Raw genomic sequence first — 16,223 nt, 5'->3', positions numbered from 1 at the left:
CAACTGAGAGTCACTGCTGAACTCCCCCTCTCCCCATTGCTGTTCCTACCTTACTGACTGGGGAGCACGGCCATCACTAAGCTGTGGCTGCCTCTGGCACCCTCCGGTCACCAGAATGGGGGATGTCTATTTCCGTACCTTCTCCATTCGAGTGGAGGCCTATGAAAGGCAGGGTCTGTGTCTCTTGGTTTCTGTGTGATTTTCTGTTTTTCTACTATGGGGGAATAAAAACCCTGTACATAATTTAAAATATTAAGTCGCCTCTTATTTCTTTTAGGCCCATGGTTTAATAATTATTTTTGAAGTTCTAAGTAGTTAACATCTATCAACAAATCCTAAGATTTATTATTCAGGTCCTGTCTTATCACTGCCACTGTTAGTCAAGATTCTTTGGCCAGAGTCATTACACAGAGTCTTTTAAACTGTCTCCTGGCCAAATACCAAAACCACATTTTGAAGAATTACATGACCCCTCTACTCAAGCAAGTGGCTTCTGGGGTAAAATGAGTATGAACAAGCGCCTCCTTAAATATGCTGCTTAAAATATCAGATTTTTAAAGGAAACAGACCCCGTGATTTCTCATTTCAGGGGCCAAAACCATTACAGAACCACGAGACCATCAGCATCCAATCAGCAATGTTGTGGTTCTCCTCTTGAGAGAGACCCCTTGCGGAGAATGATAAACTAGAAGCAAAGATAATTAGCAAGTGGTAGAGCTGTCCTACACAAAGGGTACTGATTAAAGTGGAGCACTGCTCACCTGGAAGAAGGCGCCCATCCACTAGCATGTGCATAAATGCACTTGAACATTTTCACAATATTTTGGAGAAGATAAAAGAGGGAAGGCTAATCACAGCTCCCGATCTGTAGTAGACAAAAGGCTGGGCACACAGCAGAATCAGGATCCAAAAACCCACAATGGGACAGTGATGGGCTGAGCACAGCAGGGGAGGTCGCACACGGTTCACCAGAAGGCCCCTGACACACAGAGTGCTGGTTGGCCTACAGTTGCCAGTCTACTCTTTCTCTATAGTAACAGAAAATCTATTCCATCCATGGGAATAATTTCTGGCCCATGAAATGTAAGCAGAAGTGTTAGGTGGAACTTCTAGGAAGACCGATGAAAGAACTGACTTGGCTTGGGAGGTGCCTTTTGACCCTTCAGCCTTTTCTCTGTCTTGTGGCCTGTGATGGATTTGAAGGAGCCTGTGCAGCCACCTTGGACCGCACTGTGACCTTGAGGGAGGAAGCCTGGCACGGCCAATGGTGGTGGAGCAGGGCTGGAGCTTGTGCCCCTGATGATACTACAGCAATCTTGGGCAGTTCACACTTGGATGTCTGCCACATGGTACAATATTAATGTTTCTTGGATAGAGAACTGAATGTCTATTCTGTTGAAGCTGCTGTTACTTTTGGTCTCCATTTCCTTCAGCTCAGCACAATTCCTACCTGTTATGGGTTGAACTGTATCCCTAATAATGTATGTTGACCCTCAGTACCTGTGAAGGTGGCCTTATTTGGAAATAAGAACTTGGCAGATAAAATGAGGTTAAGGTGAGATCAGACTGCATTAGGCTGGGCCTTTGATTCAATATGATTGGTGTCCTAAGAAGAAGAAAAGATACGGAGACACACAGGCAGAAGATGGCCATGTGACTACAGATGCAGAGACTACCGTGATGCATCTATAGGTCAAGAAATGCCAAGGATTACCAGACACCAGAAAAAGAGGAAAGGATGAAAGAAGTTGGAAAGGAAGGCTAGGATCTACTTTGTGGTAAGAGACGCTGTATGTAGAATTGAGCAATTTCTGCATCAAGGAACAAGCACAATGTAGTCACAACAGAAATCCAAAGGACCCTTCATCGTAAAACCCAGAGCCTACTGGAGGGTAACCAATGACCACATACAAATGTTTAAGACTTCCCACCATGGTTCTAGGGTTCTCTTCCTGCACAACTCATGGTTACTACCTTAAGAGATCATAATTACTTTCCTATTTTCATCTCATGCAGAAACAAGCCACTCCCGGGTAGCTTGACAACATCCTCAGCTTCCCCAACCTACTTATCAAATCAACAGTTCATTTGGCCATAGCCATTTTGAAATTGTAACACATAATGATTGTAAGTTCATTATTAAAACCCTGCCTTGAAGGCCAGAGTCCAGTATGGTACACGCGTTCCCTCATAAAAGTCTTCAACAGTTTTACAACTGAAGATAATGTGAGAAACACTAGAGCTGCCCCAAAGTAGGACTAGAAATCATTTTACTGCTTTCCTCTTAAGTGGCCTTCAAGAAATTTAGTTGAATCAACAACTGAATAAGAGCTCCAGCACAGCACTCCTGCCGCAGGCGCTGCACGATTGTACAACTCATTTCTACCACGGCCCAGGGAGTCTCACGTAGATGTTGTCTCATCTCCACATCAAGAATGGAAATGTTAGTGAGAAAATTTTAACTTAGTGTGAAATCTTAGTTCTATAATGAAAACAAAACAAAACATGCATTCTATTTTTTGGTGAACTACATAATACAGGATCCCCAGTGGGTTCAGCTCACAGCCATACAGATCTGGCTACTTTAAGAAGTCAAAACCATGTCCTTCAATAGGGAGATGTTAAAATATTTTTTTCTCTGACTTGGTTAAGTTCTGTCTCTATCAGCAGTGTGGAAAAGGGTTCTATGCATTTAGGGACTTACGTATGCCGCAAAGTTTTCATTCCTGTATTTATTTGCACTTTCTGTGTAGCAAAAAATAACCAGCAATTTCTATACTGTAAAATTCCCATGAACGTAAGAAAACTTTACTGATTTTAAAAGAGAGATGAGCAGAGAGACACATCTAAAACCCTGGGAACAAAATTGTCCCTGCTTTCTTCTCATAACTTTGGCAACATGAGGCAGAAGAAGAGCCAGCTTTCATACTCCAAGTCAATTCTGGAAAGTACTCAAGCCAACTGCAACCCAGGACTAAATGAGAGTAGATTTATTTCGTGAGGATGAGATTGGCACAGTAAGAGGCAAGTGCTTTACCCTCAAACTTGAAAGTGTCTTAATTCCCCACCAGTTAAGCCCTAGGAAAGCAGTGCTTTTGTCAAAATGGGTATTTATAAACGATTATTTTTGCCCACAGATATCAATTTTATATAATTTAGGTAATGTTAAACTAGGTTTCTAAATAAGGACATGTCCTGTTCCTTGATATATATACCACGCACCTAGCAAAGTGCCTAAGATATAGGTGTTCAATAAATAATTCTGAAATAAAAGTAATAGATGATTGAGACATGGCAACCCAGAATTTAAAAACCAGATAAGCATAATACTGCAAAATTAACACCTTGGAAGCCCTATGATAATTATAATGATCCTGCCCATCACACCACTGATTATGGAATTTCTCTGGAACTACAGCAGGTCCTCGAATAACACTGTTTTGTTATAACATCGATTAGATGCCATAGGAACGTCACTGTTTATGTCAATCAGCCGATGGTAAAACTGGCTTGGTTACACATCGTTTCGCTTAAAAGTCACAAAACCTATTGACTATGTTAAGTGAGGACTTACTGTATCTCTGGAAAGATGTAGCTTTTTCCTCCTACCAGGAAAGCCTAGGAACCTCATAAATAGAATTAAGAAATTCCTCACTCGTCGCTAGCAGCTCAAAATGAGCTGCAGAAGAATGGGCTCAGTCCACTGTCAAGGTCCCTGTGAGGAGCGGCTATGGGCAGTATCACCAGCCAGGATGCTGTGAGCCTCCAGTTATTCCCAAGGGTCATGTTCTGAGCTGCAACATGACCCAAGGAGCTAAGCTATAAAAGCTTCTCCCTGGGAAGACTAGCTGGTAACTTTAAGAAATGCCTGTCTAAAATGCCACTGTTTTTGAGGACAAGGGTATGAAGGGAAAAAAATATTACTTCAAAATGCCTGTGTTGGTTCACTCACTTAAAAAAGATAATAAATGATCAAAGATAACCTGATGTATTAAATCACTGCCAGTAACATCATCAACGTGTATTAGGTCACCGATCTACTGCTATACGCTTTCCTTTAACTTTCACTAAGAATGCGATCATAAAACTGGCTGACTTTCTAAGAAATAATTCAATTTTCAATGAACCTCACTTGATAAGCTAGATGTTAAAGGCTCCAAGGCAGCATGGGTTCTTGAAGCAAGGCGATTCCCCTGGAGTCTACAATTGGATTGATGACTCATACTAAATAGATACACTCTTGTTCTCTTTCTGCACGTGTGGATGCAAGTCTTGCGATGAGACTGACGTAAAGTGAATTTGCCATGACAGCTAACTCTCCTTGGTGTTCTGTATTTTTCAAAAAAAAAAAAACCCTACATTCTCCTTTGTTAATTATCAAAGATCTGCAAAATTAGGCAAGGAACATTTTGTACATATCAAATGAGTTAAACATAAATGAATAATAATGTTCAAATGCTTCAAAGGTGGTGGTAAAACTGGTCCACTCATCAAGATATGGACTGGTTACGGTGTTAAGTTGGATAACAAACCCAGAAAGCAATTTGGCAATGCAACTCATGACCATATTGTATTTATGCATTTTGATATGGACCATCAATAAGAATTTAGCCTAAATAAATATTTCAAATAGCAAAACATAAGCAGGAAATTATTAGTTACAATTTTCTAGTAAAGTGACAGTTAAAAGTAGCCTAAAATGCCCAAATGAGAGGGTTGGTCAAATTGGCATTTAAAAATTTTGGGACTGAAAATTAAGTGGCAACACAGACAGGTGCTTGACAGAAAATAAACATGAGGCAAAAGTGTATTTTCATTATGACTGAAAATACGTAAAACATCAATGTGAACAGGCAAAAGGACAAGGGAATATACAACAATCGTGGCAGCCATTTGTAGTTTCTGACTAGCTAACTTTTGTGAAATGACAATATATTATCTTAAATATTTTTCTAAAACTAGCCTGTGTAGCAACCATGTCTAGAGAAAAGATTTCAAATCAAAATTTGGTTAAAGAACCCTGCCTCTGTGTTTACCAAAAAAAAAAAAAAAAAAGGTAAAAAACCAACAGGTGTTCTATTTTCACTCTCTTCCCACCGAAATCCTTCCAAATCCCTGGACCAGATAAACGTGGAAAGTGAGGCGCGCACAGCTCGGTTTGGCGAGGCAGCCTGTACAGGCTCTGGGATGTCTGCGCCAAGCCTGTTTCACTTTGGCGAGCCCACAGTTTGCTAGATGTCCCTGAGGACAATACCCGCTCTGCATAGGAGACCGTCAGACACTCCTCTCCCCACAGTTTGGGAGATGGTGCTGGGGCTGATGATGGTCAAAGGAAATTATCAGGAAGGTGTTTCCAGACCATGTGCTACCCAGCTGGGAGTCACTAATGACAGCCTGCCTTCTCCTTCAGGTGTGTGCATTAAGGTAGAGAAAAAACCTGCCAACTACTGATCTGTGCTGCTACTTAGAAACAATGGAATGCCATACAAATACACCCTTTAGGGGACTGGTCTGGGAGGTTTTCTGGCCCTTACAAAAGCGGTTCTGATCTAGTCTGAAGACAACAGCCAGTTTCTGCAAAGGAATTGGTTATGTGTCCTCTGTAATTATGAAGTGGCAACGAAAGAAATCTGAGCAACCCGTATGAGAATGTTTCTCTTTTAGACATAAACACAGCATTGCTTATAACATGAAAAAATTAAGCTTATTTTTTTAAAAATGTGTGTGTGTAGTAGTAGGATGTCTCTACCAAGCAAATACCAAGTATCTACTTCCTAGAGCTAAGAAATGGGCAAACACAGCTCCCCCACGCCCTGACACACACAGTTCCTTTAGCATTATTTATGCCACCGTTACCTCTGGTCGAAGCGTAGCTTTCATGCAGACTTGGCAAAGAGGTCCATTTCGGGAGAACTGAAGGGGAAGGTGCCGAATTCGATTCCGACATGTTGGCTCCTCACAGATCAACCAGCCCTGCAGAGGAAAGAGGGAACACTTCAGTCATCTCGCCACCATCACAGACTTGAACAAAAACCCCTTCGTTATTCAGACAGACAGATCGCAGTCCAGCCCTCCTTAAGAGATTCTGAAATAGCTCCTTACCTTTCTTCCCTGATGTGTTCACTTGATCTATGCCCCAAACTTAAAAGTTAGGTAACTTGCCAGGTATTACAAAAAGAAAGGTTACGCGACATGTTATTCTCTTTTCTTCAAGTATAACTCTCTGCACAAAATATATCTTCCGATAAAAATGTCTATGATTACACATAGATGCAAACCAAGGGGTTTTAGTTCATTAGGACAGACCACTGCCAAAGTATATACCACATAGAAATAAATGACTTTCCCAACAGCTGAGTAACTATTGATTACTTAATTGCGGTGATCAGTTTCCTTCTCTGTGAAAAGAGCGCAACAGTACTTGCTCTATAGGTTTGTGGTGGTTGTGATGTAATACATTCAGAGTTATCAGAACTACACTTGGCTTAGAAACACTGACAAAGTATAACCAACACTTTCACGTAAATCAAAACACATGTTTCTAAAATTTTATTTATTTATTTTCAGAGAGAAGGGAAGGGAAAGAGAGAGAGAGAGAGAGAGAGAGAGAGAGAGAGAGAGAGAATGAAACATGGATGCAAAAGGGAAACATCAATCGGTTGCCTCTCATATGCATCCTGACCAGGGACCGAACCAGCAACCTAGGCATGTGCCTTGACCAGAAATCAAACCAGCAACCTTAATGCTTTGCGGGATGGCAATCCAATCAACTGAGCCACACCAGTCAGGGCAAACCACACTCCTTTACACACATTCTCTGGAGGCATAAAACTGGCTGCCATGTTTTCAAGGACAACATCAACTGACCACTCTTTTCCAGTCATTTCAAATAGTCACTGCTCACTCCTCTGTGCACTTCCCTCCTCAGTTACTCTCCTTTGGTGCTCTTGTGTGAATTTTCTCATAGAGATGTGACAACAATATGCCCATTACCTTAAATCAGCATTGTTTGCTATAAAACATACCTGTTAAACCAGAAGACGAGACTTCACAGATGGAGTTGAGCAAAACTCAGGTGCTATGGGGGTTTTAGTGTTACATGCATTAGGCATAATAAGCCTAAGGCAAATTAGGGGGTATAAAGGTGTAGATATGTTCCTTTGTTGCATGGGTCCCCACTCAAGAAGCTGCAAGCAGGGAGGTGACTGTCTTTGGGTCTTAGAGTGTTTGGTGAGGCGGAACTTCTGAACTGGTCTGGAAGAGTAAGTAGAAATTTGGTAGGTAGAGAAGGCAGGTAAGACAATTTAGGCAGAGACACCATGTGTGAAAGAATGAAGGCCAGAGAGAGCTGTGTACAATATGATGAAGAAAGGCACCAGTGAGCCCTGGCTAGTGTGCCTCAGTTGGTTGGAGTGTAGTTCTGTAACGGAAAGGTTGCAGGTTTGATTCCCAGTCAGGGCACACGCCTAGGTTGATGATTTGCTCCACGGTCTAGGCGTGTACAATCCCCAGTCTGGGGGCAACCAGAAGGCAACCAATCAATGATTCTCTCTTACATCGATGTTTCTCTCTCTCCCTTCCTCCTTCTCTAAAAGCAATGAGAGGAAAAAAAAAAGGCCTCAGGTGTGGATTAAAAAAAAAAAAAAAAGGCACCAGTGACATGTTTAATCATATGCCCTGTTTCTAGACTGAGCAACCTGTTGGCTTTCTTCTCCTGAGAGGACAGCAGTATGTATACAATTGTTGCTTAATTACATGAGGGACCTTCACCTGCCATTTATTAATATGGCCACAGAGCATTAATCCAAAGCTGCAGGATGTCCCCATTTACTGCTGTGCTGAAGAACCTCATTCCTCAGAACAGGCTCCTCTTGGAAGTAGCTACAACCAAACTCAAGGGAAAGCGCTCCAAATCAGTTCTTCCAGCTCCATTTATGACTTTTCCGCCCAGAGAAAGTGCAACATAAAAGTTTTGACTAAAACAAAATATGCTACCTTTCAAGAATATAATATTCATCTAGTCAATACATTCACAGTAAGCTTCATTCCTACTTTCAGTCAGGCTAAACTACTAATATTTAAGTTGAACTTTTCAGGTGTAGGGTCTCAAGGAGTCCTTATGAAGTCTTTACCATATTCCCAGAATTATAGTTAATACTGTGGAGAAGAGGCAAAGAGCCCTCAGGTAGAGTTTCAGGGAATTACAATCTAAATAGGAAAACAAGGTCCATACACACAAAGAAAAAGCAATTCAGTATGGTTTGGCTTTAAAGAGCAAGCTGTATGCTACCAACTATAAATGTTGCATAGCACAGAGAATGGATGGAATCGTGTGGGTCCTACCTATCTTAGACAAACAACTACTAAAAGGACGACAAACTAGAATAAAGAATCAATGGTTCTGAGTCACAGGCAACTGTTTGTTACAATTCTTAGGGTCTAGGACCACATTTTCTTGATTTAATGGCACATTTTAATATTTCCAAAACTCAGATGCATTTACAACTGACATGTACATTTAATCACGTACTTATATTTCTTTCAAAAAAGCTGTTAAGAGTGCAGCTCACAATTGATGGTCCCTCAGAATTAAAGAAACAAGATACTTTGATTTAGGCTGTTCTAGGTATGTAGAATACAGAGCGGAGCAGTGGGGCTGATAGTTGAAACTAGCTGTTTCTGGCATATTAAGGAGACAGTAGGCGTCAAGCAAACTATGTATGAAAAATGTAGGACTGGATGACTCCTTTATTATTCATTTGTATTTGTTACATTATATTTGCTATCTGAGACTTTACACACTTCGGAATGTGTATCAGTAACAGTGCCAGCCATAGCTGTAATTAATTCAATTTCAAACATAATTTTCAACAAGTAAGCAGACAGGTAACAACTATCATGTTCTGAGACAATAAATTATTAAGCACTAGAACACAGCCTGGAAGTTAAAACTATTTTTAAAATATAATGCTCAATAAGCTAGTTCTTTTCAGATGTTACTGAAACTTGATTCCATCAATTTACTACAACTTCATGACTCACTAGGTGAGCTGCCAACCACGGAGATGCTAAATTGTCACCTCACCTGTTTCTAAAGCAAACATCTAACTCTATCTCTGACAGAGTTACTAACTAAATGTCCTTTCAAATCATATAAAAAACAGATAATATAATTTGTCTAGACTTCCTACCAGTTATAATTAACATTAAAGAGGTCTTTTCTTCTTTGTCACCTCTCTCTATTCAGTACTTATTTGGGTTTGTTTGTACTTACTATCTGTTAATCTCCCTTTACAAATGACAACAATAACTCATGCTATTATGCATGGAAATTAAACATGCTGATAACTGTGAAGGGAACTGGGGCTGAAAAAATATTAAAGCCTGTAACTCTTTATGCTTCTTGTTTTATTTTGATAATTAAGCTTTTGGTCGTGGTCTATTTTAAACAAAACTCTTCTATGGGGGAAATAGGCCCTAATCATGTTCAATATATGCTTTGCTTCCGTTCACCTTAGTTAAGTACATTTTGGTTAACTCTTTGTTCCCTCAACAAATAATAACTGACTATACTAAATCTGTCTTTCAAAGAACATTTTTGTTGTTAAAAAAATATGTCAGGCCTTTGAAAATATTCCATGATGGGGCAAATTGTGCACTGCAAGATCTCATTGTGAATTTCACCTTTCGTGAGTGTTAAAAACAAAAGAAATGAAAATATTAGCACCGTATAAATTCACTTTCAATTATCACTCACAGAGACAAAACTAAACTAATTTTCATTTCCCACGCTGGGAAACAACGTACAGCCCAAAACTATGTTGCCAAGTCAACAGAAGAAAAAAAAAGTTTTAATAAAGTGTAGTTCTTTGGAAGTACAACCTATAATAAGGTTTGGGCTTTTAAAAAAAGAAAGTATTTTTATGTATTTTCAAAGACAGGGGAAGGGAGAGAGAAACAGAGGAAGAGAAAACAACGATGTGAGAAAGAAACATCGAATGGGTGTCTCCCGTACACACCCCAACTGGGGACTGAACCTGCAACCCAGGCATGTGCCCTGACCGGGAATTGAACCAGTGACCGTTCACTCTGAGGAATGACGCCCAACCAACTGAGCCATACTGGTCAGGGCGAAAGGTTTGGGCTTTAATAAAAACCTCCATAATCACTAAGGATGTTGTCTACCATCCAAATATGTCATTTTATTATGCAATGCCACATCAAAGTGCCAAACTGCTATAACCCACAGAAATAAGGCCATTAACATACTCTGTATATTTTATATTTTCATGTACATATTTCTGCATCTCTTTTTTATGGACATACAAATTGGGAGGTTTGCAGAAATAAAAATATTCTGAATTATATACACGTGTGTATGTGTATATATAAAAGAAATAAGAAAAAAGAAAAAATATATATATATATATAAATAAAAGAAATAAGGTCATTAAGTTTTCAGATGACTACCAAAACCATGTTTATAAGTAGATGGTTCAAAAGAGGTGAAGCCAGCCTGTCCAAGAGCAAGGCAAAGATTTTCCAAAACGTGCAAAGATCTATCACCTGCGGTTTTAGTCTCAGCATCACTAATTCCTTGAAATCATTGTGTAGGAAATTGTGTCACATGCCGATTGGTTCTGATTGCTAAATTATATTTCTGAGGCCTCAACTAAAATGTTTCTGTCTGCACATGCTACAAAGGGATCGATTTCCACTTGTAACTGAGGCATTCCTGTTAGTTGTCTCTTAAACACAGACTGCTATTCATTTGTGTATGTTTGTGGGCTTAGAAGGGCACACGCACAGAAACCACCTAGACCAGGAAATGTGATGCGTCGAAGGCGCTCAAAAATATCTTTTCAATGCAGTGGTGGCCCCTTATCCGTGGTTTTGCTTTCCGTGGTTTCAGCTTCCCCACAGCCAACCCTAGTCTGAAAACATTCAATGGAAAATTCTGGAAATAAACAATTTGTAAGCTCTAAATCATGCGCTGTTCTGAGTAGTGATAAACTCTTGAGCAGTCCCGCTCCATCCAGCCCAGCACATGAACCATCCTTTTGTCCAGTGACTCCAAGCCATAGACGCTTCCTGCCCATGTAGTCACTTTAGTAGTTGTTGTAGTTATCAGATGACCGTGAAGGTACCACAGTGCTTTGGGGCAAGAAGCCCTTATTTTAACTTAACTTTTATTCACACAACTTTTATTATGGTATTTTGCTCTAATTGCTTTATTCTATTATTAGTTATTGTCAATCTCTTACTGTGCCTAACTTATAAATTAAACTATCATAGGTACACATGTATAGGAAAAATATAGTATGTATAGGGCTTGGTACTATCTGAGGTTCCAGGCTTCCACTGGGGGTCCTGGAACATATCCTCCATAGATAAGGGGGAGGCTTCTGTAAATGAATAAATCAAAGCAATAAAATAAAAATGCATGGGGGCCGGTTCATGGAAAATAATAAGGATCTAAAATTCACGGTAGTTCTTACTCTTGAACCAGCTATGTGGTGAGTCCTTCTCCTCCCAGTTCCAATCAGTCACCAAGTCTGCCCCCTGGCCTGACAGTCCTATAATCAGCAGACCTCAGAGTTGACTCACTGCAACATCCCCCTACCTGGTGGCTTCCCTGACTCTGCTCTCTCCCATAACCAGTTCGAAGACAGGCCAAGCATGGTTTCCTAAGGCCTCTCCATTGCCATCACCCAACTGTGTCCCTTCCACAGAGTATTAAGAATGTACCTTTTGATCTGGCTTTCCGACTGTCACAGCCTCATCCCATTCCTCCTTTCTCACCATTCTCTGGTGCAAACTCTTTGCCCCATCCGTTTTGTTTTCTCACCGTCCTCATCACGTTTTGTCTATTGCCACCGCCTTGTCTTCACTCATGCTCTAGGAGCTCTGCCTCAAGTGCCCGCTCCTTGAGCACCGCTTCCATTCCTCCCCTGTGATATCTCCCCAAGGCCCAGGGACTTCTCTTTGTATCCCAGCTACAACTGAGCACACGATACTCTGCACTGTCCCTGAATTATCTTATTTTACCTCCTTAAATGGATGGTCAGGCCCTCAGAAAATGACTTGCTTTGGAATTTTAGTGTCCTCCACAGTCTCTAGCACGAAGGTTCACACTCAGTGACAAATACAGAATTGAGGTTAGGAAAAAGCACACCTGTGTGACGTTTCCTCTCCCATTTATGAGGCCTGTCCAGAAGGTATCCAGCCACGTAATATGAAAAATAGAGACATTTACTGAAGAAGATAAAGGATACAAGAAACATTGTATATAGGACAATGATGCTTCAGTCCTCTTCAAAGGAGGCACCTTGGGACACCTCACACAGTTCTTGCAACTGCCATCAGCTGCCCTGTCATATTTTCCTGAATCTCATCAATGGAATGAGATCTCTTCCTTTTCAACGGTGATTTTAGTTTTGGGAAAAGCCAGAAGTTGCAGGACACCAAATCTGGGCTGTCGCGGGGTTGAGTCCCGTGGGTGATTTGATGTTTCGCAAAACAAAACAAAACAAAACAAAAACAAACATCATCCCATGATTCATGAGTGGGTGTGTCATCATGATGAAGCTGCCAATCACCACCAGTTGCCCACAGCTGCAGCCTTCTGAATCACCTGAATAGTTTCCACAGAAGAATGTTCAAGCTTAATGTCAAATTGGATGCAGATTCGTTGTTCTACTCGCTTAGCCATTTTGAATGCAACAGCCACACAGCACACATGCTCACTCAATGGCGTCTGCCACCCCTACTAGTACAGTGAAGTCATCATTGTTCACACATGCGCATTCCTGTCCACTCTCCTTGGCTGCCAGGTTACATCGATGTCATGAAAACTGTTCTTGTTCTATTAATAATGGCTGGACTTTTCTCTGGGCAGACCTCGTATTAACGGGTAATTTTTTATAAGCCACTGAACCTCTCTCTAAGCCTCAGTCTCCTTGTCTACAAAACAGAAATAACACCTATCCTATTAGAGTTGTTAAGAGCATCAAATAAGAAAGCCCACACAGAGTTCAATAAATGTAAAATATTATTATCCTACAAATGCCTCCAGTACTGGGGAACACCAGTGCTGGGCTGCAGCTGACAACACACTATTATTAAAGATGTACTATTCTAACCAGGGAGGAGTCAGGTCGGTTTCCACCTGGTGCTATTCCGAAACGGAGAATGCCAGTGATAACGGGTAAGATTAGGCAGAGCTGCATTGTGATTTGATTGCAAAATAATGCAACTATGTAGTCAGCAGAAGTGAAATGTTCAGGTTTTTCCTGACAAAACTATAGTGGATTTGAAGTTACAGATGGCAGACTGGACGGTGAGGGAAGAGGAGGTGGTCTTTGCTTTATTTGGGGTTCACAGAGATTTTCAAGAGGAAACGCAATGAAGTAGTAGAGTGATGTATGATTTAAATTGTAACGGCTCTCCAGGAGCGCAATGACAGGGTCACAGGGCCCGGTCTGCCAGCACGCGTGCTCGTATGCGTTCATCAGATCATCACTATTTTTCTGTAATAGCCTAAACTGCCCCACTCCCCAAACTAGATGCACTTTGAGAGCACCAGACTCACTTTTTGCCCCAAACCATTTATAATTGTCCTGTGGTTCCCGTGAAGTCACATTTTTCTGTCACAGAACTACCGCTAGTGTAAAAGGGTCTTCTTATAGATAGTGCACAGTATGGACCCACAGCTGCCTTTGAAGAATGTCATGTTGTGATTTCAGATTTCCAGAAATATCAAGAAACAAATTGTTTTCTAACCCACATTTGCACCCAAAACTGCGAGAAATTTTTCCTAAGATCTCCAGGGAAAGTTTTAAAAGGAACATAATTTTGCTCTTAAAGTTAAATTTTCTACACTGCAGCATGCTGGCATGTCAAAGAGTGATTATTAAGTCACAGAGAGGTGCCAGTGTAGGAGATGAAAAAGCAAATCAGGAAAAATACATACATAAATTATTCACCAAAGTTAACACAAAAATATTTTTAACAAAATTATCAAACAAAACAGTTGTGGAAAGTGCCTCGCTGGTCAATGTAAGAATTTGAAATATTATTAAAATTGATTTTTAAGGCAAGACATCTCTTTAAATGAATAGTCACATGTCATTTCATCCAAGTTATTTGAAACTTATTGATCTTATCATTTGTGCAAGGACCAGTCTCTGCTATCAGTTTGCTGAAAGGATAATGGAGCACTCCCAAACTGTTATGATAGGTTAGATGCAAACAGTGGTCCTCATTTAAACACACAGAATAGCACTACAAGTGGACAAATTCCAACCTCAGCAATTGTACATTACATGATAAATTAGCAAGTTGTTCTGCTTTGTCTCACATCAAATCCAATATCAGAGCCTTGTTATTTTAATTTGCAATCAGAGACTGAGTGTCAGAAGATGTAGCTAAGGGACATTAAAGAGCCCCATGCAAACCATCTTCTCCTGCTTTACTGTGAGCAGAGAAAGCCAATGATTACCAGCAATTTTTATTTTACCACTGTAGGACAATACCAGAACAGTTAAAATTGTCTCCATGCAAGCCACTGGGGAAAATATACTTAAAATGACTTTATATGGAAAATTACATTTTTGGGGGAAAAAGTTCAATGGGGAACATGTTTCTTTCTGTATGGGCAGCTAAAAATCTCTAAGTATATTCAAGCCCATTCTATAAAATACTCTATTCATCCAACTCAAAAGCAAGCTACATTCTTAGGCTATAATAGGTCACAACTAAGTACACAGTACCTTGCTTCAGGAATAATTTCGCTTTGTCTGTCAACTGTCAACAAAGCACAAAGAGCTCATGCAACCCAGCCATGTACTGTGGATGTTAGAGACCTAACAAAATACAAATAATAAGAATACAAGATTTGTGAGCAGCCCTGCTTTCACTTTATATGAGAAACTGAAAGCACTTTCCTCTCCACATTCCATTAATCTCTATTGTATTACAAATTTTTTTCACAAAAGACTTTTTCTTCCTGTGTGAAGCTACAAGTAACTTGGGGATGTAATATTCCAACCGCGATGAATGTCCAACTTCCCAACATGAATGGTTATAAATGGATGTGCCAGTTAAGGCATATAGTTATTTCAACAAAGAAAAGGAATAAAGAATCAAATGGAATGGAATGAGATGGTAAAACGGCTACTCTGGTGCTTATATTATTATTTTCGTTAGGAAGCCTCTAAGAAAAATTGTTAATTATTTCCACCACCACCCCTGCTCTCAAGTCTTCTCTTTCTTGAAAAAAATAGCACCTTCGCTGTGTACACACACTAAGAAATAAACTTCAAAAGTAAACTCAAGGCTTAGTTTCATCAACATGTACCCTGAAAAAAAGACTGGAAGGAAATACTTCTAAATGCCATCACTTGTTACCTCTCTGTGGTTTCTTCTGTTTCTGTATTTTCTAAAATTTCTACAAGCATATATTGTTTTTATAATCAGAAAACTGTTATTAATGAGGGAAGACACAGTCTTGACAAGAGCTTTCAGTGTAATCAAATCACTAATACATTTGAAGAACACCTTGAGCTACATCATGTGTTTCGGTTGTAACCAAGATAAATTTTCTGGAAACGCGCTTATGAGAAAAAGGGAGCCAGGGGGGAACACATAAAATAGTTTTTTCTTTAAAACATTTTATACTAGTTCAGAAACTTCAAAAATAGGTCAATTTAAGCATATAAGCAGTTTTCAAGTAGAAAGTGGCAGGGCATGTATTAGTGGTATTCAAGTAACTTATTAAATTAAGCCACTCAATGAAAGCCACACAGTCTTCTGGGGAATGTGATCTGAACACTTTGCTTTATGATGCTGGATCTGTGAAGATAGGTAATACACACATTTAAAAGAGAGGCGCTTTGTTCCAGGTCTCTTCCCCTCCCTTTATTCAGGGTACATATGGATCAGTTCATGTCCAGGGCTGGAATCAAATTTTTAAAAATTCAATCAGGAGGACATGCTATAACCTTATTAAGAGCAGAGTTTCTTTTCTTCGCTCAAGTCTAGCTAAAAGTAATTTTTATCATTTGTTTATTTTCAGGGTAAAATGTGTTAGTGTGGTTTAGTGTGATAAGCCTCTGGGTAAGGAGCAACAAATGTTAAAATGAACTATATACGCAACTGCCTTAAAGGGCATCTTAAAATCAGAAGGGAGTTCAAACCTTCACCAAGCAATGTTTGTTCATTTA

At 40.0% G+C, this 16,223-nt stretch overlaps 1 protein-coding gene across 1 annotated transcript in view; it reads right to left on the bottom strand.

Annotated features, from left to right (window-relative positions):
* POLA1 (DNA polymerase alpha 1, catalytic subunit) overlaps window positions 1-16,223 on the bottom strand; it is a 278,486-nt gene that overhangs the window by 89,679 nt on the left and 172,584 nt on the right. The window contains exon 35 of the mRNA XM_054581169.1: window positions 5,857-5,973. Coding sequence (XP_054437144.1) covers window positions 5,857-5,973 — 117 coding nt within the window. The remainder of the gene's footprint in view (window positions 1-5,856; window positions 5,974-16,223) is intronic.

This window comes from Pteronotus mesoamericanus, unplaced genomic scaffold (genome assembly GCF_021234165.1).
Source record: "Pteronotus mesoamericanus isolate MK-2021 breed Mesoamerican mustached bat unplaced genomic scaffold, CSHL_Meso_final contig_65, whole genome shotgun sequence".
NCBI lineage: Eukaryota > Metazoa > Chordata > Mammalia > Chiroptera > Mormoopidae > Pteronotus > Pteronotus mesoamericanus.
The sequence above is the reverse complement of the archived record's forward strand: the minus strand, read 5'-3'. Positions and strand labels throughout refer to the sequence as shown.